The sequence below is a fragment of the Phalacrocorax aristotelis genome, chromosome 7, assembly GCF_949628215.1.
Source record: "Phalacrocorax aristotelis chromosome 7, bGulAri2.1, whole genome shotgun sequence".
Taxonomy (NCBI): Eukaryota; Metazoa; Chordata; class Aves; order Suliformes; family Phalacrocoracidae; genus Phalacrocorax; species Phalacrocorax aristotelis.
In genome coordinates this window covers 25537807-25562741 of record NC_134282.1, presented here as the reverse complement: position 1 = coordinate 25562741, position 24935 = coordinate 25537807, and the positions used below count along the sequence as shown (strand labels likewise).

Sequence of the window (24935 nt, the reverse complement as noted above, 5' to 3'; positions counted from 1 at the left end):
ACGCTTCTATGGGAGAACTTATCTTGGGCCGCATATCTCCGGGACACAGGGCTCTACCCACCCTGGGGACAGTGATGCACAGACATCAATATGATGGATGCAAAATGTCCGTTTATTTAGCTGCGTCACACGCTTATATAGCTCTTGCGCTTCCTGTTCCTGCCACTCCTATGGGGAGGAGTCTATCTTTCCGTCACAGCCCGTGATCTTCCGGTCGCCGATCCCTGTCTATTCCCCTACAACACACCAAAAATCAGCCCAACTCCCCTAGTCACACAGGTTGCCAGATGCCAAAAAAATTCTGTTACACCCTTGCCCCCATTTATACAAGTTGTTTGCAGACCTCACGATTTTGATCACTACTTCCACTTTGGAAGGGGCCTTACACAAAAAACCACTTTTACCAATGATCCAAGGTGCATTTAGAGCCAGTGCCTATTCCTTCTTAGGTCAGGGGTGCTGAGAACAAATGTATGGAAAGGTCTTGGTTGATAAACCCCTGTAAGACATGGAATGACATGATGTCTTTTGCTCTCTTAACAGAAGAGGATCACTGCATTTCATCAACTAGAGGGACTTCTGGTACTCCTGCACCTTACCCAAAGCCAAGGCACTTGAGCTCTGTTCCTACCTCCAGCACAAACCTATCATACGACCTTCCACTCACCTCTTCCCTCCATAGTCTACTCACCCAAACTTGTTGTTTGTTTGTTCTGTTTTTTCTTTTTAAATGAAGTCCCTGGACCACAGGTTGTGTCTCAGATAGGCAGGATGCCCTGCAGTGCATTACAGTAACAAGAAGCTTCTTAGGTCTATGGATGTGCTACTTTAATGCCAATAACTAATAAAGCAGAATCAACAGCTTGCTGTGAGCATTTCTGGTGAGAGAGAACAAAGTAATTCTATCATCTCAAATGAGAACAGATATCTTGAAGTACTCAGAATAACACAATCTCCTATGTCAGGACATGCCACATATTTCAGTAGTGTATTTTCAAGCTTATCGCGTATGCCGATCTGTAAGCAGGGACAGCACCTTGCTGCTGGAGCCCTTAATGTTCCCAAATCACCCCAGCACCTAGCTAGGAACAGAGAAGTGATTCTCGGCAAATGCCAATCTTGGGGGAATTACCAACTCCAGAGCTGATTCAGAGCCCCTACATTTCTTTGCAATAAGAGTAGCTCAGGAAATCCTAGTACTTTCCTCTTATGAGAAATATTGAACATCAGAGACCTGAAGGGTGAAAACTGCTTCACATGAAAACCAGGAAACCAGCTGGAAGTCGGCTGAGTATAAACTGGTTCAAGACACAGGCTCTTCTGAAGAACCATGCAGAAAAACCTCAGCTGTTCATCTCCTGTTACACTGCTCTGACTTCCATCCGGCCATCTGGGTGTAATACTTCTTCAGTCACTGAAGACAACATCCAGCGCTTGTAATAAACGTTTGGCTGCTTATGACTGTGAAATCAGGGGTTTTCAAAGAGATTTGTGCATTGATTCCTAAACGTTAAAATAAACTCTGCTGACACTTCCTTCTGAAACACTATCTGGACATCACTAATTTCTTACAAAATATGCCTGTGTCATCCAGTATCTTGGAAGAGCAGGTGCTTTCTTTTACATCCCCAAGCAGATAAACATTTCACTGTTCCCTGAGCACTCAGAGGCAGCTTTTTTTTGAGTGTGTGACAAAACAAGGTGACAGCTGCTGAAACAGAGATGCCTTGTCTACCTTTTCTACATAATCTGACTTCTGCAGAGATGAAGCAGCTCATCTCTTGGGGTGTGCAAGCCCTTGCAGGAGGTGCCCCGGTGCAGTGCTCTCATCACAGCCACTGCCATTGCCTTGTTTTGTTCTCTTTGCTTTCTAAGAAAGAGAATATTTTGCGCCTATACCATCTGTTAAGCAAAGTGCTGCACGTACATTGCAATATACCCTGCAGGACACAATGGAGCCTTACAGATTAAATATGAAGAGAAGTGGCTGTAAGGGGAGAGAAAACTCCAGGTGCTGGAACTGTTACAGGTGAACCTAAGCATTCGCTTCCCTGAGGCAGCTGCCTGTCAGGATTAATCTTGCTGAGCCCAGGAATGTGCCTTGGTAGACACCGCACCCCATTCCAGGAAACCATAAATACCAAACCACACATGAAAGCATCTTCTTTTTGCGGAGCACGATTGCAGGGGAGTGACAGCTGGACTAGCATCAATCCTGCCTTATACTGGGGTTTTCTTAAGGTGGTTCCTTGGAGGAAACAAGGAAGGAGGCAAGCATGGGTGCTTGCTGCCTTCCTCCTAAGGAGGCCTCCAAGAGAACTCCTTTATTTGCTTCTCTGTCCTGGATCTGCCGGGGACCCTGCTTTTTATTTCCAGGTTAAAGGATATTCTCTCTTGTTCTATCTCGTCCCAAAACCAACCCTAAGGAAGGAAGTTCAGGGGAGCCAAAGGCATCATCTTTGATAGTCTGTCTTATAAGTACTTTTGATAACACATCCCAGAGGCAAAACTGAGGGACAGTTGGGCTTCTTCTGAATTATGCTGTCCAAGCACCATGCAGGCGGGGGCACAAAACAATTAATGGTGCTTTGAGTAGCACAGTTTTGCCAAAAAAGGTACCCCTGGCCTGTCAGAGAAATGCAATGCAAGTGATGAACACTTATTTAGCAAAAGCCATTGACTCCCAGGTTTCTTTTCTTCCTATTTCTCTGTCATCTCTCTCAGAAAAAAGATTGTTAAGCTTCATGCTTATCTCAAACATCTTCCTCCCCTTAATTCCCCCATCTTCCTCAGTTTCCCTGACTCTACTAGTTTTTTGTTTGGGGGCTGAAGTGTTTTAGGTTCGTTTATACTTTTCTTTTTGGAAAAGATGCCTCTGCACAGGCACTGCTTGATATTAGGTAGTCAGTTAAAGACCAGCAGAAGGCCAATGCAAGACTGATGTTTGGAAAGACAAAAATCAGGGGAGCTGTGGAAGTCATCCCAACATCCCCACCACATACCCAGAGGGACGACTGAGGTTGCTGCCCCGTGGGTGCTGGGACCCACTGCCTCCTCCCATCTGCCTGAGGATGCCCTGGAGGTCAACGCTCTCCTGCAGAGCTGAGCCCATGGCCAAGGCCACAATTTCAGGGGCAGAGCCCCATTGTGGGGAGTTACCACAAAAAAGAGCGTTCCCAGCTAATTAGGGGCTTCTGGATCAAAAGCAATACATTTAAAGTCCAAACTCAAATGCTTGGCCCAAGGGAGCAGCCAGTGCCAGATGCCAGGGGCAGCAGGAGGCAGCCAGCTCACTGAGCACAGGCTGGGACTGCCAGAGGGATACTGCTGACTGCAGAAGTGCTCCTTTCCACAATGTTTGAAAGGAAGGAATTTATTTCAAAAAACAGCAGCATTTCCATATTTTGAGGCATAAATACCCCCTGGAAGATTTCTTTCCTGTTTCTACATAAAACCAGTATCTTTTAGACAGCACCTCACCAAACCCAAAACATGCGGCACCTCCGTGGAACACCTACAGCCAGGATCGGTGGCAGCAGGATGCTGGAAGTGTGGAGCAGTTGTGTTGAGGCAACACATTTGGGGACACAGGCACTGCAGTCCCCATGGCCCAGATAACCACTGCTTTAGTCTTGTGTCAATCATCATCTGCACAGAGTAGTCCCATATCTCTCAGAACACATCTTCTGGTGCTTGGGCCACCAAATTTGGATACCTTAAAATTTCAGGCTGACAGGGCTTGATTTATGTTATCATCAACTGAGAAAATACCTGCAAAATTCAGATTCAGGTCTGGATTTTGTAGTCCAGGTTTAAAGTCAGTGGGGTAGAACAGAGCTCTGCCTGTTGGGCTTACTCCACAGCCTCCTGATCAGCTTCCTTAAGCATCTACAATATATGTAAATATATATATGTATATATGCCTCTCTCCCCAAACAGTTCTTTTAGGGGCTGAAACCCTAGGTACTGTGGGTTAAGTAAGTCAGTTCCTCTGACAAAGATGCATTTGGTTGAATTTTAAACAAGAGGCCTTTAAGAATCTCTAAAATTTTAACCATCAGTGTGTAACAGCTTCTAGGATGTTCCCCACCTTGTAACATTTAAAATAATGATTCATCTTTGTAAGAAATATGTAACTGTCTAAAACTAACTCTCAAATAACATTAATTATCTGCATGGTCTGTGTTTCAGCATACGCAATTTCCAGCTACCAACATTGGACATTATGAAAAGCTTTTACAGGACATCAGCTTTCCAATGAGCAGCCACCTATAAAGTACATAATTTTTAATCTGCATTTGATTGCCACAGCTTAAAAATCCCAGAATTCATGAGAGCTACAAAACATTTTTAGACTGTGCAGTGTGGAAAAAAAGCCAAGATTTTTGGTTCGTCTTGTTGATATTTCCTGAAAACATGAAACAATTCTGAAAGGACAGATTTCCTGGCTCACAGCTAAAGGTCAGCAGTCACACAGGGAACGTTGCTAAGTGTACCAAAATGATTGGGAAGGAAAGATTGGCACAACATTTGCAGTATTATTAAAAAGTGATTTAAGCGGGGGGGAAAGGGAGAAAAGAGAGAAACAGACAAGGATTAGACTCTCAACAAGTGAGCTTTTATCAAGACTAGAAAAACGGCCTTGTCCCTTGCTGCTTGCAGCCCCTCACTGTCACTCTAAGCACCACTTGCTTTCGCTCTCTCTTTCCACCCCCTCTGCCAGCAGTGCAGCCTCAAGCCATGCTGCTATCCCAGGCTACACTGGCTCTGAACGTGACTGCTCTGAGTAGGCATCACAAATCACTCCTCTGGCCTTTCCTGCATTGTCTAGAGGCTTTTCCAGGCTCCTCTCTATAACAGATTATGGAGGCACAAGTTTCACTGGGAAGGACAGGAATTCGAAAGTCCCATGACTTTGTGCAACACTGACATACAGTTGAGCGATATGCAAAAGCAGCTCATTTTCCCGAGGAATCTCTCCCAAATCTGCCCAATGTTTACAACTTCCTCTCAGCACAATTCAGGAACCAATGCACTTGACTGGCTAACTCCTGTTCTGCAGCCAGCAGAGGGGGCAACAGGCAGCTCATCGTTTTCTTGAAACCATTTGCTTGAACAAAGTTCCTTGTCAAAGTATTTAATTTTAGAATAGCAAATTTCCCATCCACTGAGATGATACCAGTTTGAAAACAAGCACATTCTGCAACTAAAATCTCTGAGACACATATAATGTTGGTAGCATGTTTAAAACAATATTTAGTACCATTCTCAACAGAGACTGTCCTAGCTCCCTCCAAGACTCCCAATCTTGTTTTCATTTTTATTATTCATGTTTTTCTTTTAAAGTATGAGTTATGCATAGTTTTCCAGGCAAATAAACTCTGACCAAAACCACCCTAGCAGCCTCCAGCAGGTCCCCACCACAGGTTTTGCACCCAGGTAAATACATCCCCTTGATGCCTGACCAAGAGCCCTGGGACATGAGAATTAACAAAGAATTTGTGCGTATAATCCTGCTAATGAAATACTGCTGCTCTGATCTCAACGTTCTCCCTAACACTGACTTATCAAAAGCATATGCTCCCATCACTCATGGTCTGTGCTTTTGTTTTGTTGTTGTTTTTTTTTTTCATTTTTCATTTTAAAATTAAAACCAACCGGTCGTAGAGCAAAATACTACCTTTTCAGCTAAAAGGTTAACAGCAAGACAATGCCATGTGTGTAGCTCAAACTGGATTCCCCCAAAACCTGCCAACTACAGTAGACTAAAGCAAAACAACAAATACATTAATAAACAGCTAAGCAATACTGTAGGCTGTTAAACTTTAAATTTAGCCCTGGCAGATCCTGGAGGAAGGGCATCCCAGAAGGCACGTGTCCTCTGCTATGCAGAGAGAGCACTCAAACCCTAGGATCCTATTCCACATATATCACTTTTGAATATATGGCTATACATATCATATGTCATCTGTATTTCATATGTATATTTTCTCTAAAAGTACTTTGTATGAGACAAAGAGCACTCTGCTCTTGGCCACAAAGTGATTGCCCCAAAAGCAGCCAGTGAGACTAAACCAACAGATTCTAATTCCTTGCAACAGGACAAAGCCATAGCTCAGATTAGAGGCACTCTGACAATTCAGGGCTTCACAGACCACCACGTGCAAGGATTAGTTATTCTCTAAAGCAAAATGTTGAACACTAGCATGGAGAATATTACTTCAGAGGCAGATTGCTATAGCCTTGCTATTTTCTAGCTGAAGCTTCAGGGCAATTTACAAGTAGAGACTATTGCCATGATCAGCAGTAAGATTACAGAAGCACGATTTCCTGTGATGAATCTAAGAGAGACAGCTCCAGGCCTAAAGTTCAACGTGCCACACCTGCTAGCAGAGACTAGATGAATAATCTGATCTCCAGGCTGCAAATACTACAAGAAGGGGATGGACACCCACTTCCAGTGGGGCCTCGCCCACTATGTCCTCCTAAGGCCAAATGGTATCGCTGATACAAAGAACAGCTGTGCATCAATACCTGTGCAACTCCAAAACCTGCACGCTAAGCTGCTGCTAAGGAAATCCAGCAAAAGCAGGCATCTGGTGCCAGAAGGACTAGAACTCATCAATCTGACATTGAAAAACTCTTATTGAACAGCTCTAAACAGCACTACCTGCAAAAAGTCTTGTTAACTGTGAGATTAATAACATTAATTGGAAGACAGGGTGATTTCTATGGCATTGTTTCAGGAACTGAGGTGATTCCATTGCCCTATCACCAGAGCTCCCTCAATTTTAAACCATACAGTAGTTATATAAAAAATAATAATACTGCTTATAGGTAAAGTCATGCCTGAAACTTAAACACTGTATGCTGAATGTTTTTTTTAAATCATGTCTTGCATAAATTATAAACTCTATATTGATTGCAAGGGTAGTTAAGCAAACTAAAAAGCTATAATGGGAGCAGGAGACATCATCTTGGCCTTGTGGGCTCAAGTGAGGTTATTCCCACTGCAAAACACCAATGATCTGTGCATTACGGTCTGTTAAAGTAATACTTGGCTTATTGAACACTTACTTTGTTTGATGCTTAAAAGAAACTCAGGTATGCACCACAGAAATACAGCTCTATTTTTATAAAATGCTGGGGAACAAAAACAAACAAACAAAAACCAAACAAAAAAAAGGAAAAAGAAAAAAGAAAAAGGAAAGCCCTTAGAGCTTTAATTAGCATCTCAACGCAAGCATCCCCCTTTCATATGCTTGGTTTTGCTTACTCATCGTATTGCTGTTATTATTTTTAATCCACCAAAACACCACACATACTAAACTGGTTCTTTACTAGGCAATTTCTGCTCGTCAGTATAATCCTCAAAGCTTCCATCAAATTTTGCACTCTCTTACACGACAGATGTAGAATTATGTTCTTTTGACTGTCTGTGGCAAAAATAAAGAGCAGATAAACCCACCAATGCTGCAATAGGCAATGGAAGGAGAGGATGCCAAGGCTGGTGGATGTTCTGCATTAACCCCTGCGCAGGGCTGGATTTCAGAGGTCAGCGAGTGCACTCAGTGGCAGCTACGTCAGGTCCCATTCAGACATCAGTCTGAGGAACCAGCATTGTAAGGCTCTTTTGAAAATCCTGGTCATCACTTTTTAAGGCGGGCGAAAATCAATTATTTTTGAGCTTTTAAAGGAATGCCTTCACTGTGGTCAACCCTGGTCACACAGTTACAATGCATTTTGCAGAGATGCACTGCCTTTTCTTTCCATTTAGTGTAAAAGCACTTAATCTTGGTTATCAGCTCCCTGAAGGTCAGGCTTATTTCTTTAGACCTATTATTTACTGCTTGAAATTTCCAGTTCCACCTTTCTGGCTATTATAGCTTCTTTCCTCAACTCCTATTCTTTTCATGATAACTCCATACGATGACTGTTGATAAAGTTAGGAGAACCGTGATTCTGAATGTCTGACCTTCTTCAAAATCTGATAATGGATACAGTTACTGAATCATAGGTCATCTCAATTTTGCCAATAAACCATTTATTTCCAGTGGCCTTCAGACCTTGAGGCTTACTGTGCACTGCAAAACAGAACTTCAGGGAACAATGAGAGAGCATCCTTAGCATTTGCTTAGCATGGTAGGAGGGATACTGTACATTGGAGAGTATGTTTGTCCACAACATACTCCAACCACAGTCTCTAAGACCTTCACTGCTGTACGACATTCTCTGATGTTTGTATGAAGCTGAAAGTTGTAAGAATCTAGTGTGAACTAACCTCCTTTCATTTGCAATCTATATGGAAAGGACAAGAAAAATCCATGCCTCCTTAAACCCTCCCCATCTGCTGAGGGCTATCAAGTCACCTTTACCATATTCTTCAATTTACAGGTCAAGGCATAGTGCCAAGTTGTACATCACTACGTCAAACGTTATGCTACTGTGGTAAGACCTGATTATGCCATGCTTGTAAAAGCTGTGTCTATGCCAAGGTACACAATTTGTTGGTATGCATGCCTGCCAGCCTCCTTCAACGGCTTCACTGAAATGGAGTTCTCAAAATTACTTGGAAAAACACTGCCAGAGGTACAACATTTCACACAACTTATTATGCAGATGAAGGTGTGCTCAACACGAATCCCTGGCTCAAACAGTGCTTGGAAAGTTAAGCAGTGACTGGATCCTGAGCAGGGGGCAACCGAGTAGGTTTTACTTACTGTCAAAGCTTCTGTGCTGTGCTGTTAGGGTCGTCTGCACAGAGCGACCAGCCTCTTTGATCATGGCTTCAAATTCACTTCGGCTTTTGTTTGCAAAGTTCTCCTCCATCTCACTGGTGCAGCAGGTATAGCCTTGTGGGCAGATTCGCAGGTGCTCCCCTAAAATGAGAGAAAATGTAGTTGAATGGGCAGGTCTGGAAAAGGAAAGATTTCACCCCAGACAACCTCCGGATAAAAATAGTCCAGCTCCCTAGTAACCTGGATCTACATCAGGCTTTAAATGTTTACCCCCTAATTTGAGTTATCCTGGCTTAGTGTAGTGGTTGGTGTGAATGCAGGTACAGATTTTCTCACTCCTGACTGTGAGGGAAGGGAAGGAAAGTAAAGGACATAAAATTCATACACGGGGCAAAGAGAAGGGAAATGCAAGTATCTCCTGCTCAAAGTCTGCCCTATAATTCAGCTCTGCCTAGAATCCCAGAAGACATGGAAGTCTCTGATTAAATGACATAGTACTTGTCCTCATTAGACTTAACATTTATATTAGAACAACTGTCTGAAATGACTTCGTCAAAAAAAATCCCGTGACTCCAACACACTCCCCAAAACCACCCCCACAAAAAACAACTATCCTGAGAAGACATTTCCATAACTAGAGAGGTGAGACTAGTGAGAAGTTTTCAAAAGACAGATGTGCTGAACGCCAGTGGAATTCAGGTGAGTCATTCCCCTTCACACATTTTGACATCTGCCTATTTACTATTTTTTCAATTAAAAATTTGTCTCCCAGAAAGAGACAAGACCACCCAAAAGAGGGTTGCTATGACAATCACTGATTGAACATACCCTTTGCTATAGGGAAGGACAGGAAAGGTAAGAGGACTCGACAGTCAAATTGAAAAATTCTTCAGTATTAGAGCTCCTCCTACCCTCTGCAATCTCTCTATTGTGGAGGAGCAAGTGCTTGCATAGGCAGAGCCAGCAACATTTGAAAAAATAATTGCTTAAGTTTTTATGAGTCCTTACAAAGACACATCCACCTGCAAACACACCCTACATTTCTCCTTACCCCGCAATAAGAATTCATTTGAATGAAATATAACATTAGGGTTATTTTTTCTTAAAGAATTAAAAAAACCCCTTATTCCAAGCATGCACAGGGGTAGACCAGTTACAAAGAAGTTACCATGCTTAGCATAATTTGATTGGGATTGCCAATGATTTTGCTGGCAGTTTTACTGGACTGCTATCTTAACGTCACAGCTGAAACATGTATTTAAAACCATGTTTCATCTTGTGTGTCTCAATAGTTTCAAACCCTGAACCTCCACAGTCCTCTGGAGTTTCCCATTAAAGTCCTTCGCTATTTCCAGCCTACAGCCCTAAGGAAAAGGGTGCCTTAGGGTAAAGGGTCTTTGAAATTGGGCATGTGTCCTACTCTTGTGAATGCCATGTCATTAGTAGCCTGACTAAGAGCAATTTTGACAGGAGTGCTCTGTAGTCGATACATTTTAGGCAGAAGCCATTCAGGATGAGTTTGCATTTTACTGGCCCTCAGGTCCCTGCTCACAGACAGCTCTGGAGCAACCTCTACAGGGTGCTGGGGTGAGCCTGCCCTTGGAAAACTGGTTATTGCATGCATTTGCGCCGAGAGAGCAGCCTTCCTGCCTATGTGAGAGGAACTGCTGCACACCAGCTTTTGTAGGGTAAGAACTCCCATCATCAGGCTTGTGTCATTCTCCCAGCTGAGAGGAATGTCAGGGAGGTCAATGTGTCCCATGGCCTCCTGTCTCCCACAAGATGCCCCTCTCAGTCCCCACGAGCACGCAAGCACCACTGTGCCACTCTGTCAAAGCAACAGGAAAAGCAGCAACTTGCTTCAATATAAAAACTAAGGGTCAAAGATATAACATCATGTGGCTCAATGCTTGCCATACCAAATGCAGTATAAGTCACAGTGTTTGCCTAAGCTTTTCCTTTCTTCATAAACTAAATTGTTGCAATTCATTCCTTAAGCTCATTCTGTAAAGCTGCATTTGTACCAGAAAGTCATCATGAGTATTGCTGACGTGACAGACAGGCAGAAAAAGGGAACTATAATTTTTTGACAAGACACAGCTTTGTTTCCTGTCATGGCAAATTAAAAACTTTCTTCTTGTCCTGCCTCTTCTGTCCAATTTCTGCTGCCACAGGCTTTGTGATGAGAATCAAAGTTTTGTTGACAGTTGTTTTACTGTGGTGTGCATCCTTCCATGTTGCCCTTGGTGCCCTAAGGACAAAGTGAGGCCTCTTCAGTGCCTGGCCTCTCTAAAAGGCCTATAAATAAGAAAATGGATCCCAAAAGATCCCAATGGTTTCCAAAGACTGCTTTTACCACCACCAGCTCAGCTGCTGATAAATTTTGCAGATGAGGTTCTGGTCCTGCAAGCCCTTGAACTCAATAGCACCCAAAAGCAGGAGCACACCTGCCACTTCTCTGTGTGCCGTTACCCACCAGGGCTTGCAGGTTCAGCCTTTACAAATCCCGTTTTGGTAAACTAAGATAAAGCAGTGGGAACCCACAGCTTGGGGAACTCCCATCTCCTGGCCTGCTGCCAGTAAGCAGGGCCTGGCTGTGCAAAGGCCTCCTACCCCCTCCGGCAGGATTTGGGCAGAAGACCTGCCTGAAACTAGGGAGGGCAAATGTGGCCGTCCCAGCAAGGAGACACCTATGTGTTCATCAAAGCTGCCGAACAGGCGGTTTCCCCCTGCACTGGCTTTAGAAACAAAAGAAAGGGTGAAAGTCTGGGGATTGCCTCTGGGGAAGAACAGGGCCTACCCCCAGGAGGAAGAGCCCCATGTTGCACCCAAGCTCCCTAATGAACAATGAGGAGCAGCAGAAGTATGAGGCACAGTAATTAAAATGTGACATGACCAGACAGAAACCTCCATGCTCCCACCCCAGGCAAAGCAGAGAGCATGTTTCAGCAGGATGGCGTTTGTCCAACACCTTGCTGTGCTAGCAGAGCTTCAAATAACCTCCAGCCAGCCAGCACCATGTAACAGAGGAGGAAAGAGACAGAGGAAAAAAAAAAAACAGACAGAAAGGGAAAAGTCACATCTGTAGCTAAAATTGCTTAATTTTACACAACTTTGTGAACTGAATATAGATTTTTTTTTTTTTAATGCTTGAACTCAGAACAGTTTCAATCCCTTTTGAAGCAACATTTATCTTAGCTTTCTGCAGGCATTCATACAGTCCTCAGCACCACAGCACTTTATCTCAGTGGGAAGAAAAGTTTTTATCATTCATCTTTGTAATTCAAACTCAGTACACACAAAACAGTCTTGCAGCACTATGAAATTACTTTGCTTTCTTTGCTTTTTAACCTGACCCACCCTGGAAACATTCACTATTATTATTTAACCTTTTTTTATTGACCCCAAAATAAACACACTCTAGACTGTATTTTTGCTCTCCTTGTTTTCCAAAGTTCATTTGTTTGCTAACTTGCCATTATGTCATTGCTGAAGCTGCACTATAGATATCTCTGGGTTCACTTGGCAGGATATTATCTGCAGATATCTATGGAGAGCTAGAGGTGTTTTATGAGGAGTATCTGCAAGATAGAGTGTGCGTTCTCCTCTCCACTGCTGCGTCAGAGAAATTTCCCCCTGTATACAGCTGACATGTTGCTAACTACTTGCTCAAGAGCGCATGCTCCCAGCTCCTGGAAGAGCTTTACAGAAAGCAAGTAAGCATGGCAGAAGCCAAACCAGCAGCAAGCAGAGGGCTGCTCCAAATCTCCTTGAAGATGACAGATACACTCCCAGCGACTGAGGCCAACTCTGGGTCATGCCCAAAGAGAATTATACTATCCCATATGAATCTGTAACTGAAACCCAGCCATCCGCCTCCAGCCCTTGACTTGCAAACCCCCAGGCTGAGCAGGCCTGGCCGTGGAGCACAGAGGTGCTCAGGATTCATTCGATGGCTCAGCTAATACCTGCTCCACACTACCCTAAACACTCTGGATTTAAGACACATTTGTAAGTAAGAGAAGATGCACTTTGGGATGTTCGGCTTCCCTTCAGAAAACAATCAGCTTGCCCAAGCCTGTTGCAGCCAGAATGTGTGGTTCAATCTGGGTGTCCCTGGAAGAGCCGGCTCTCCTGCAAAGGCTGCTGAAGTCAGGGTGGGATGTAACCCACTGACTTCACAGTCTCCTGGAAATGGAGACAGAGCAGAGCATGCATGAAAACAGCATCAAACAAATATCTCATTTATGATTAACCGCCCTGGAGTCGAAAGAAATAGGCAGGAGGCTGATGACAAGAAAATATCACACTGCCTGGCTACAGGCTTGCATCGTCCTTCACATACCCTCTCAGCTGGCTGGGTTAGCAGATCATTTTGACTATCAAATTCATGACTGTGTTTGAAAGTGCTGAATATTAAATCACTTGACCACTTTTCCCTCAGGGATGGAGCTGGGCTGCTTTGTGGCAGGGTCCCCGCAGGAGGAATAGCCCTGCCCACAGTCACCACTGACATGAGCTAAGATGGGGCTCAGCTCCCTGCTTCTTCCCGTGTGCTCCTGGCTTCACTGCCCTGGCCCGCACAGGCTCCCCTTGGCTGTGGGCCTGCCTGCCACGGGCTGTGCCAGGAGCTGCTGGGCAGCAGGATCTCCACTGAGCTAAGAAAAGCTCTCTAGTTGTTCACCACTGCTGTGCTTTGCTCCACCACAAGGCTCTGTAGCCATGAAAACAAGAGAAGTGCAGTCCCAGGGGTGTAAAATACAATACTGAGAGAAGAGTCCTTGGCTCCTTTAAATAGTGCTATTTCTTCTATCCCTCTCACAGGATGTTGGAGATTGAATTCATTACAATGTTTGCAGAAGGTTTGGGGTTATTTGGATGTGTCAGAGTATCTAAATGCAAATTATTACAAAATCATTCTTCCCAGAGGTTAATTTATTTCAGGCTGTGATAAATCTGTCATGATTCTTCCCTCATATTTGTAACCCTCCTCCCACTCGCTCTCCAAACTGCTCCAAAAACTCATCTCATGCTTGCAGACCAAAATTGTCCCTTGGCTGCCTCAGTCTAGCCCGCCATGCCAGGACACCTACAGCCCAAACCCCCTCCCTCTCAGGTTTCTGGGTGGACATGTCTTAGGCAATCAGGCTTGCTCAAGTCCAATGCTGCTGAGACCCCCCTGCCAGGCATGGCAGGGACACCAGGACGCAGCCCTCAGCTGGGTACAGCCCCCAGCTGGGTACAGCCAGTGAGCATGAGAGCACCTGGCAGCCAATGAGCTCCAGTCTGTTTCTATTGTCCCTGGTAGGCACTACCCTCTCTTGGCCTCTCCTTCTTCACACCTAAATCCCATCCAGGCTAATGAGCATCACAGCCAGGAACTGACGACAAAACAGTGTAATTCAGACCTTAGATTTTTTTTCTCTCTCCCTTCTTTGTTTTTTTAACCATGTCAGAGTGTCTGCAGCTGATGCAAAATGAGCCTAGAGGTGGTACCCTGCAAAGAGGTAGTGCAATGGAAGTAAATCTCCTTCCTTCTGCCTCTCAGCTTTTCCTGGTTCAGGTGTTCCTGTCCCCATCTCTCTTGAAATACATTTTTTAAAGAGAACATGATTTAGCACTTGCTGATAAGTAACTGACAGCACAGCCTCTAGCACTAGTACCATGATGCTACCTTGAAACCCACTCTTGTCGCAAGTAACTCCAGAGGAAACGGGGGTACCCAAGAAACATTCAGACTAGGAGACAGTCCTGGCTGACTGCCCTAGGAAAAGCTCTTCATGCCCTTTTCATTCTAGTGGCACTGAGAAACATGAGCTGGCAAGCTGCTTCCAAACACCTACGCCCCATAATATTTGTGAAAGGTGTCCAGGCATACAGCTCATCTCTCATAGCAGCTGCTAACATCAAACTGAACCAAGTAACAGACTGCTCTATTAAGGAGACTGCAAATCAGGAATTCTTCCATATTGCAAAGGCAGGTGTTAGCTAAGCGCTGTGCAGCCTGTTTCTTTGATTTGCAGTCAGCTATCCGCAAAATATAATATATAATCAGAAAATAGAAGATATCAAGAGTATTGTCTTTCTTGGCTTCGGTTTGCACATAATGTCAGGGGAGTCATAGCAGGCCTGAATATTAAGTATTGTATATCAGACCTTCACACTTTGATAAAAATGCACTAAGCCATATTTTCCCCGCTCTTAGCAATACCATGGGTTGAGGATATGCATGGTGGGGCAGGGCTATGGGCTGGTCAAGTGATTTTCCTGCACTTTCATACCAAGAAGCACTCTCAGGATAAGAAGCAGAGGTGGCAGGGTATAGCTGGGAACCAGCCCCGCCATGGACTCGTTGGGCATCTTGGATGAGCCAGACTGGGAGCTAATGCAACGATGGGGAGAGAAGCGCCAGAGAAAAGGTGTCTGCTTCATCAGCACCATGCAGGAACCCCTCATGGACCTCAGAACATGCTATGTAGGAAGACCCAGGTTAACCTCAGCCAGCCCAAGGCCACCAAAGAGCAGTGTCACAGTCACACACTGATGACTGCGGGGAAGAGGCAGGTACCGTCTCACCTCCTGCATTCCACACCAGCCTCTCCATGCACATTGCTGCTGCCTCTGCACCTCAAGACAAGAGGGATTTGGCTCTAGCACAACCAATTTCTATTTCTCTTAGCCCTGCTGAGGGAGTAGCTGAGTATCTCAAGGGACTGATAACAAGCGCATGAAGTCTTTGCAAGCTGCACACCACAGGTCTGAATTTGTCCCTTGTCAGCAGGTTTTATAATGTCTTACCATCCGATGGCTGATCAAATAGCTTATGCTGAGATGAACTAATGTTTTAGCTCCAGATAAAGAAAACAAGCACTACATTCCACATCAGTGATAAAAACAGCAAACTGAAAAAAAAATAGGTAGAGAATACACTTACTCTGTGTTAAAGCAATGCACGTGTTTAAGATGAGACAATAGCAAAACATTAAATGCTTGTTCCCGCAGCTCATCATCCACACCAGGATTATACCAACAGAAGTGAAGAACCAAGAGCAGATAATTCATAAGATTTGCTATTTCTACTCCTTACCTTTCTACTCCTATCAGGATTTAATAAACTATCAAAACAGTGTTAACCAAATAAGACAATTTAATCTGGCTACTAGCGTGGAGTTGGCTCCCTACCATGTTAGCACTGTTCTGGAATTGCATTTTGGTGAAACTCTGACACAGTGAACAGCTACAGGTATTTCTGAGAAACATCACAAATAGCATCTTTGGAGCAGAAAAACATGGGTGGGTGCGAGGGCTTTGGGAATGCCGTTTCCTACTGACACAGGCTGTTCAAGTCAGGATCTGGGTGAAAGGATGTGGGGGAGGCTGAATGGGAATTTCCTCTGTATTTGCTCTGTTTGTGTGTCAAAATACTTCAGGCTCTGAGGCTGTCACCTCAGTATCATGCTCACACACTGGAACTGTGGTATCAGTTTGTTTAATCCTAGACCCTGATGTCAGAGGAATTTATAAGGCAGGCAAACATGGGCAAAAAAAGTTAATTAACAGAGGAGAAAGAGCCACCTCTGTGTCCTGGAAAAATATTAAGTACAGAGTAGATAAGACTGCCTTCAGAAATGACAGTCTGAAAATCCTAATGTCATCTGTGTATGTTACAGTGGCAAACTGCCCAAAGGAAGGTAACAGAGAAAATGTCACAAATGCTGACAACTGACTTGATTCTTACTGAAAAGATCTGCACAAAAGCACTTCACTCACACATTGCTCCTTTGGGTTTTGGGAGTATATGTCTGAATGAAACGGAACTCCTTCCCATCACACTGTTCCCCTGGTTTCTCACTCAGGGCCTGGATCTGCCCTTAGCTACATGGGCCTGACTCTGCCTCTGACTCCGAGCTGTGCACATGCGGCAGGAATCAGCACAGGGTGCAATGATCCAAGCCTATGTTTAAGGACAAAGTAGAAAATGCTTTATAATTTAAAGGATAATATCTTTTTCAGTGGTTTGAGATGGGAATGAAAGAATGAGGGCCAAACCTACATATACCACCAGAAATGAAGGATCTCTATATAGCATAATGGATTGAACACACCAAAATCCAACACTCTTCAGACCCTCTCCTGGGCACTGGACCCACTGTTGGGAAGCTCCTGAGCAGATAGGTCTCAGCTCCAGGAAAGGAGATGAAACACTACGAAAGGCTTCAAAGGGGAGCCATGAAATGGTCTACAACTAGCACTCTCCAAATAAATCAATCTTTAAAGAAGTCTTCATTTCAGACTAGACCAGTTGCAAGGATCATGGTGAAATACACAGGGAGTTCACTGTTACACTCTTTCCTCTCCCCTTCTCTGAAAAACAGAAAACTCTTAAAAAGAATCTTAGGCAAGGGAAGAATTATCCTGTCTCTTCATGTAACACTTGTGGAGATATATTGAAGTTGTGTGTCATAACCCATCACTATCAACCTCTTTCAGAGTTGTCCTGAGCACATCAGTTTCTCACCAGATGTTTTGGTTTGGGGTTTTTTTTTTTTTGTCTGGGAACAAAGAGTCTTTCTATCCTCAGTTTGCTGCAATCTAAAATAAGATCAAACTGGAAACCTATCACTCTTATCAGATGCAGCTTCACTGGAGGCTTCATAACAACATAAATATGTTATTACATAAGAATCACAGAATCTCAGGTTGGAAGGGACCTCAGAGACCATCCAGTCCAACCTTTCTAGGAAGAGCACAGTCTAGACAAGATGGTCCAGCATCCTGTCCAGACGACTCTTGAAGGTGTCCAATGCGGCCGAGTCAACCACTTCCCTGGGGAGATTATTCCAATGGTGACTGTTCTCAATGTGAAGAATTTCCCTCTGGTGTCCAATCGGAATCTCCCCAAGAGCAACTTGTGTCCATTCCCCCTTGTCCTCTCCATGAGACTCCTGGTAAAAAGGGAGTCTCCATCTTCTCTGTAGCTACAAAGCAGCAAAGCAATTAATTAAGCAGAATCTTTTTTTCAATTTCTCCTCAAAAAAAAAAAAAAAATCAACTGAATAACTGTCAACTCTTCCCTGTGCCCTGGCAGCTTGCTGCCAGAAGGATCAGACTGGAAAAGGAACCTTGGTAGTAAACTGAGGATTAAAGGTGCAGTTCCCACTAAGAGGTTTAAGAGGTGAAGGCTTTTGGTTTATTCTCCACTTAAAAAAAAGAAAGCTTTGGGGCAATAATAAATATAGTCCATGACAGGAACTTGAGGAAGGGTTTGGTCAAAAACAAAGGCTTTTCCAGTCCCCCTGCAGAAGCCTTGCAAGGAAAATAGTGATACTGCACTTTGGGCTATTTTGGGATAAAGACACTAAGGAGCTTCAGCAAGCTTGTAAAATTGTTGAGCAAGAATAAGGAGTGCTTGTGGCCAGCCCCAACCATTTCAATGCAAAGAACAAACTTGAATTACCCTCTTATGGAGAAGTTAGCATTCAGAGAACATTTCCTTCTAACCCCAGCAACACTGCTCAAGCAGTAGATGCTGGTGTGAAAACCATGAAAATCCTCTTTCTGGGTTTCAGACACATGCTCAACACCAGGCTTCTGCAAGGCACCCCCTACTTCTCATCCCTCTGCCACCCTCACCAGATGCTGTGATGAGCAGGATGTACCACACCAGAGGAGGAGGTTGGTCATGATGCACAAGTGGGCCGCTGTGGCTGCCCACCCTGCTGAGCCACACTCGTGGTTGCAAGTTCACCCAAGCGAGGACTGAATGCTGCCTCCTCCTGCTGAGCATAGCTACAGACACTGTTGGAAGCACCAGGGACTGCAGGCGCAGCTCATTCCATTCCTGCAGGAGGATGTGTGCATCCAAGAAGGATCTTGCCTTGTAGCAACAAAAGTCTCCCAAGGGAAAATAAACAAACTAAAAAACCCCAACCACTCTGTCGGCTGGTAAGAATGAAAATGATGCCTGAGTTTGCAAAAAAATCTTGTCTTTAAAGAGTTATTAAACAAAGTTTTTGGATCTGAATATGATTCTGAGAGTTCACAAAAACAAAATGGCTATGCCTAAAAATTTAAGAAATTAGGTTTAATGACACTAATTAATCTTAAATTCCATAAATGTGTGCACACTTTTCAAAATTAAAAATAAAAAGATGCATGTAACGAATTGTCTGAATCCCACAAGTTCAAGATCATCCTTTTTTAGATCTTTGTAAAAATTTGAAACGTTAACTATGCAGAGTTTTGGCTTGTTCCATAAATTAGGAGCACTTATATGTTCTCTAAAACTCTTTGCTGTATGTGCTGGCAAGGAGGTGGGAAGGCGCAGGACTGAAGACGCAAGTTCTCGCTGCTGTGGGCTTTTTTGCTTTGCAACTTGAAGTTTTTGTCAGCTCCAGAAATGCTTGGTGGTTCTTCAGCTATGGCTTTGCTTTGTTTCATGAATGTTTTGGCCGGCAGCAAAAGTGCTGAACAACTGTGGAGCCCTTTTCTACAATTTGAGCCACCATGAAAGGAAACAGCAAGTACGGGGTCATCTTGTGGGAACATGAGATTGCAGACTTCCAGTTCGACAAAACTGATGCAGCTGATGCATAACTTGGATGACTAGTACCAGCATCAAGGCTGGAGTCTGCAGAAGCCCCTGGCCATTGTGTGCGAGAGATCTGCAGCAGAAGGAATTCAATATGCTACTTTTCACTTCTGGTTGCAGAAGCACATAGATGAAACCTGTGCCATCATTATTATTCTTATGACCCTATCTGATCTTCCAAAAGCAGATCACAGAAAGCTGCCTGTAAACCCAAAGATACAGTGGATTTCCATAAGGAGTTCCTCTTCTACCCTTAAAATTAACCCCAGGCTATGATGAGATGAGGGCACCAGTCTGATCCTGCCACAACCGTTTCATGAACAGATTTCTGTTTCCACAAGAGTCAAACCATCCCCTTTCACCCCTGCACAGAGGGGTGACACAGAGTACCAGGCTTAAACTGGGATGAACATTTAAAACTCCAACGCCCTGCTAGATGTCAGCATGGCTCATCGTGCATATGCCCAAAATTTTACCAGAGAAATTTATTCTAGGCAACTTCTGTTTGAAAACTTAATGGAAGTGTAGCTGTTCTCCCCTGAGCGTCAGGAACAGATGACTAAGAAATGTTGCCAGTATCTGTCTTTCAGTGAGATTAGTGTTGGGTTTGTGTGGTATCCTATTTATAACTTTGACAAACAGCTCACCCAATCATTTCATACTTAATCATAGCTGTCTGCCCAGCTCCCTTCAGAGAAAAGCTTTTCAAAAAATATGTGCCAACATAATACGAATAAAAGGAAGAAAACCACAGTAAAGAAAAAAAGACCTTGCTCCCCAAACCCGCAACCAGCAGAAGCTCACAAGCTGTACAGAAACCAGGTCCTGGTAAATCATAAGGCATAATTAGAGCGTCATTATTCATGGGTCTGCATAGCTATAGTTAGTCAGTGTTTCCACTGTAAACCCCTATTTTCATAGAGGTTTGCAGCTCAGCTGCAAGGAATTAGTCTGTGAAGAAATTTGGCAGTAGAAATTTTAGGGCAAGGATTTATTTTATTTTTTTTTTTTAAACCATTTGCAGATTTCCCCCCCCCCCCCCCTTTCAATTCCCCTCTTATTTCTGAGGCTGTAGCAGTACTCATAAAAGAACAAAACACACTTCTGTGTGCTCTTTGATGTTTGGTTTCTGTGCATGTCTCTGTGTGGTTAATGGAACCAAAAATACCAATTTAGAAGGGACTTTCAAATACAGAGGTCTTAAGATATTGAAGTTGTGATTCCCGCAACAACTACCATGCAACTTCCCCTTGGACATATTAATAAGTATTACTATCTATCTATGGTGTTAATTGCTATGCATTAAGGGGCTTTTAAATTCAAAGTAAACCCTGCATATTCATCTAGTGCTTAAGGTGGGTTTAAATTTCATGGGATAGAGCTGTTAGATTTCTTTACATTTCTTTACATGTTTCTTTCTTTGAAATAACATGTTCCAGGGATTAAAAGAGATCACTTTCTGCTGGACTTGCCCCTAAGCCCTGTGTTCACCTGGCTACTTCCTCACCACCTACCTAACCGTTCCATTAGGGCTCACATTTCAGCATGTACACAGGCATCGTTGGGACCACTAAGAGGAAGCATGAGAAAGGGAAAGGGCCAGGAGAAATATTTCAATGGGACATTTTATCCCAGACAGTATTAAATAGAGCCTTTCACAACATTTTCAACTACTCAAGAGAAACAGACTGCTGTTTGCATTTGTAAGAACATCAGGAGAAGGCATTTGCCCTTTTCCAGCTAGCTCTGGCTGAAGCATCCTAAAGATTCAGCATCCCTGGATATCAATGAGATTTATTTTCACACATATGGACCACACGCTAGGAAGATACAGCAGTCTATGGGCAGTACACCTGGTTGCCACTGCATGCCACAAGCAGCACTCATCAGAAGGCAACTGTTTCAAGTGTAGTCCCAGCTTAGAGTGGTGGAACATTTATCCAGGTTGAAAAACAAAACAGTGTAAAACTGCGAGCATGAAGGCTTGCAAGCCTCAGTCTGGAACTGGAACGCTGAACGGTCTGAATGTTCATACCAATATCTTTGGTGCCCGGGTTTTTAAAGAACAGACTAGTTTATCCAGGCAATTCTATTTTCTTGTGAAATAAATGCCACCATGTAACACCACCATGCTTCAAACCCTGTATTCCTGGACCTTGATTTTGGCATATGGGAAATCAGGTGACCTCTGAGCTTCTGCCATCTTGCAATGTTCATGCCTTCCTTGGAGCTCCCCAGCCCAGCCCTAATGAACTTCCCCTCAGTTAGCTCGGCAGAGGTGACAAAGGTGAGAGTGCTTCCAAGGTACCACACAGCATTCCTGAGGGTAGCTGCCTCCAAGCTCCTTCCAATCCCAACGCACTCTTCAGAGGACTAGAACAGCAATACCATCTCTTCTGACTGGGAAGAGAGCAGATACAATACTCCCTTGACCACTATAATTTGTGAAAAACATAAAAGAAAAATTCTCCTTTTAGACTGAAATTCCTTATCTCTGCTACAAATTGTAGCAACCACAGTATTTACGTTGCAGGGAGGATCTGAACTCCTGCCATGTCTTAAAAACAGTATAAAGCCCTAAATACACTACTTGAATCTGCTTTTCAAGGTGGTAGTTAGGAATTAAGAGGCAAATGAACTCGGTAAGATTACTCGTGTACCTTCAATCATTCACAGAAATGTTAGCAAGATCTTGGCTTCAGAGGGCTGGTTCACACTTTCCCACTGCAACCGTTATTAACCTGACATAACATGTTCATAGAGTAAGAGATGATAACGATGCTGTAACTGGTCTCCATAGAATACGGTTATGATTAAGGAATATCTTAGAGAAACTGTCATTCATTAAGCAATCAGCTACATGCATTAAGATGTGTGAAGGAAAAGCTCTACATTTTTAGGAATTTATAACTTGAAAAAAGTCTGTTCTTGACATTTGGTTATTTGGTCTTTTTCACTTGAGTGTTGCTAAAAGTGGCAGATTCAGTTTAAATGCAAAGGGCACAGTTTTTTTTCTTCACCTCTTTTCCCTTAAATGTAAGTGTTCAGTCTTCTGCAGCCACTTTAAAAGATGTCATGGGCCAGTCAGTAAAAGATTGAACTTTTAAAACCTGAATTTAGTTCTCCCAATACTATGTAACCAGGTAGGTCAGTTAGTCTCACCTGGGAAAATCTGTATCCTTCAAGGTGCATCTCATACATCAGGTCATAGAGTCATAGAATTGTTTAGGTTGGAAAAGACCTCTAAAACCACCAAGTCCAAACGTTAACCGAGCACTGCCAAGTCCACCACTAAACCATGTCCCCGAGTAGCATGTCTACACATCTTTTAAACACCTCCAGGGATGGTGATTCAACCACTTCCCTGGGCAGCCTGTTCCAATCCCTGACAATCCTTTCAGGGAAGAAACTGTTCCTAATATCCAATCTAAACCTGCTCTGACGCAGCTTGAGGCCATTTGCTCTCATCCTATCACTTGTTACTTGGGAGAAGAGACCAACACCCACCTCACTACAACCTCCTTTCAGGTAGTTGTAGAGAGCGATAAGGTCTCCCCTCAGCCTCCTCTTCTCCACACTAAAGAACCCCAGCTCCCTCAGCTGCTCCTCGTAAGACTTGTGCTCCCTACCCTTCACCAGCTTTGTTACCCTTCTCTGGACACGCTCCAGCAACTCAATTTCGTTCTTTTAGTGAGGGGCCCCAAACTGAACACAGTATTCAAGGTGTGGCCTCACCAGTGCCAAGTACAGGGGGATGATCACTGCCCTAGCCTTGTTGATTCTCATACAATTGGCTTTGGCCCATTGATCCAGCCTGTCCAGATCCCTCCATAGAGCCTTCCTAACCTAAGGCAGATCAGCACTCCCGCCCAACTTGGTGTCATCTGCACTTTACTATGTCTAAACCCAGGATCCCAGTCAAAGTGGCAAGCTCTCCTTCTGATCCCTCTGTTCTCTGAGCACACTGAGATGCTTTTGCTCTTGAATAGTCACATTCTTTGTGCATCATGGCACAATAACGTCACCAAATTTTTCTTTCTTTGTCTTAGCAAGAAAGAAGCGATCATCCCCAGGATTCAGAAAGCAGTTTTATCAAGTCTGCAAGTCAACTCCACTTCCAGATTCAGTTAAGCCAGTGGGAAATATTCTTGGCACTCAAAGATGTGATATACTACCTCCACACATTCACCAGTCTGGCTGCTATTAGCGTAAGTCATGAATGTAATTCAAAAGCACTTTTTCTTTTTGCGAGATCTTAGGAAAAATTTAATACCAGTCTGACCAGTAAGGAAATTACACTATGGCTACCACCACAATTAATGTTTTTCAGCAATGCCTTGCAGCATTCTTTCCCCTGGCCCTACCCACCTCTTGGCTTGTTTCTGAGCTACTGGTACAAAAGTAAGTACCCACAGAGAAGCAAAGGCTCTCAGAACAGAAGACCATGTTCTGCAGAGCAATCATACTCACGTGCAGGTTGCTTGCCTCCCACCAGCTAACTGCGTGGCCTTTATCAACCAATTTGGATAGGAAATCGGAGAGGATTTGCTCCTCTGAGCACCCATCGAAGTAAACGCTGTGCAATTATCTTGGTTTAGGCATTTATAAGCAAGTCATGTTCCAGCCTTCAGGTTTCCCCAGGGTACTGCTGAGGGACTGCTCCTCTCCTACCATATGTGCACACACAGCTTGAATGCCAGTCACGGTGAGCCTCAGTGAACCTGCACTGGAGAAAATCCAAGTGGAAATCTCACAGGAACAGGTGTTGTCACTGGGGATGCTTAGAAACAGGTTGGGCAAAGAGCTCTAAATACACTCTACTGAGCAACTCTTATTTGCTGTATTCACTGAGACCACATGGTCTCAGAGGACACTTTCATTCTCAGTTTCCCAAGATGTTATGACCTGCCCATCTCCCTGACTGGGGTGTCAGGCAATGGTAGAGATTGTAGGTGAGTTTCTTGTACCTCATCTGGGAATCAGCACAACACATTCATCAGGATGCGAGAGTGACAGTAAAGCATACTTATCCAGCATTAGAAATAAGAGGGTGCAACAAGATCTGCACCTTTAATTGCATCCTCATTCCTTGTGACAGCTGAAAAACCCTTAATTAATACACTTCACACACTGTCTGTTTCTGATCCAGTTCAAATTCCAACCATCAGCAGAGTTTGTTCGTCCCATCCCTGCTGAGAGGCCCCTGGGGATTTGTGATGCCCATCACTCGGCTTCGCTTGAGCAGGAAGACGGCAGCGGATACCTTTCCCCCACTATGGAATACCCCCCTTCCCTCCTTTCTGAGTATGACTTGCTTCCTCAGCACTCCAGATTGCCCTCTGTCCCTTGGCACTTAATCCTTTAATGAACCCTGTCTTCCACCCATCCTTCAGTCCCTGTCTCTGAAATTTGACCATGAGACTTCTGTTACATTTAAAAAAGGTACATCACTGGTCTCCTATAATCAACAATTCTGCATGTCCTTGCACACATACAGCTCATCAGCTGTGGACCATACCGCATTACTGCAGGAAGGAGAAGACCACATGGCTGACCAGCAGCTCAACTGTCATCTCTTCCTGTTCCTTCCCAGGCTCTTCTCACTG

The 24935-nt window shown here is 44.0% G+C and overlaps 1 protein-coding gene across 1 annotated transcript in view; it reads right to left on the bottom strand.

Moving 5' to 3' along the window:
* Positions 1-24935, bottom strand: part of GPC1 (glypican 1) — a 224826-nt gene that overhangs the window by 105116 nt on the left and 94775 nt on the right. The window contains exon 2 of the mRNA XM_075099342.1: positions 8721-8879. Coding sequence (XP_074955443.1) covers positions 8721-8879 — 159 coding nt within the window. The remainder of the gene's footprint in view (positions 1-8720; positions 8880-24935) is intronic.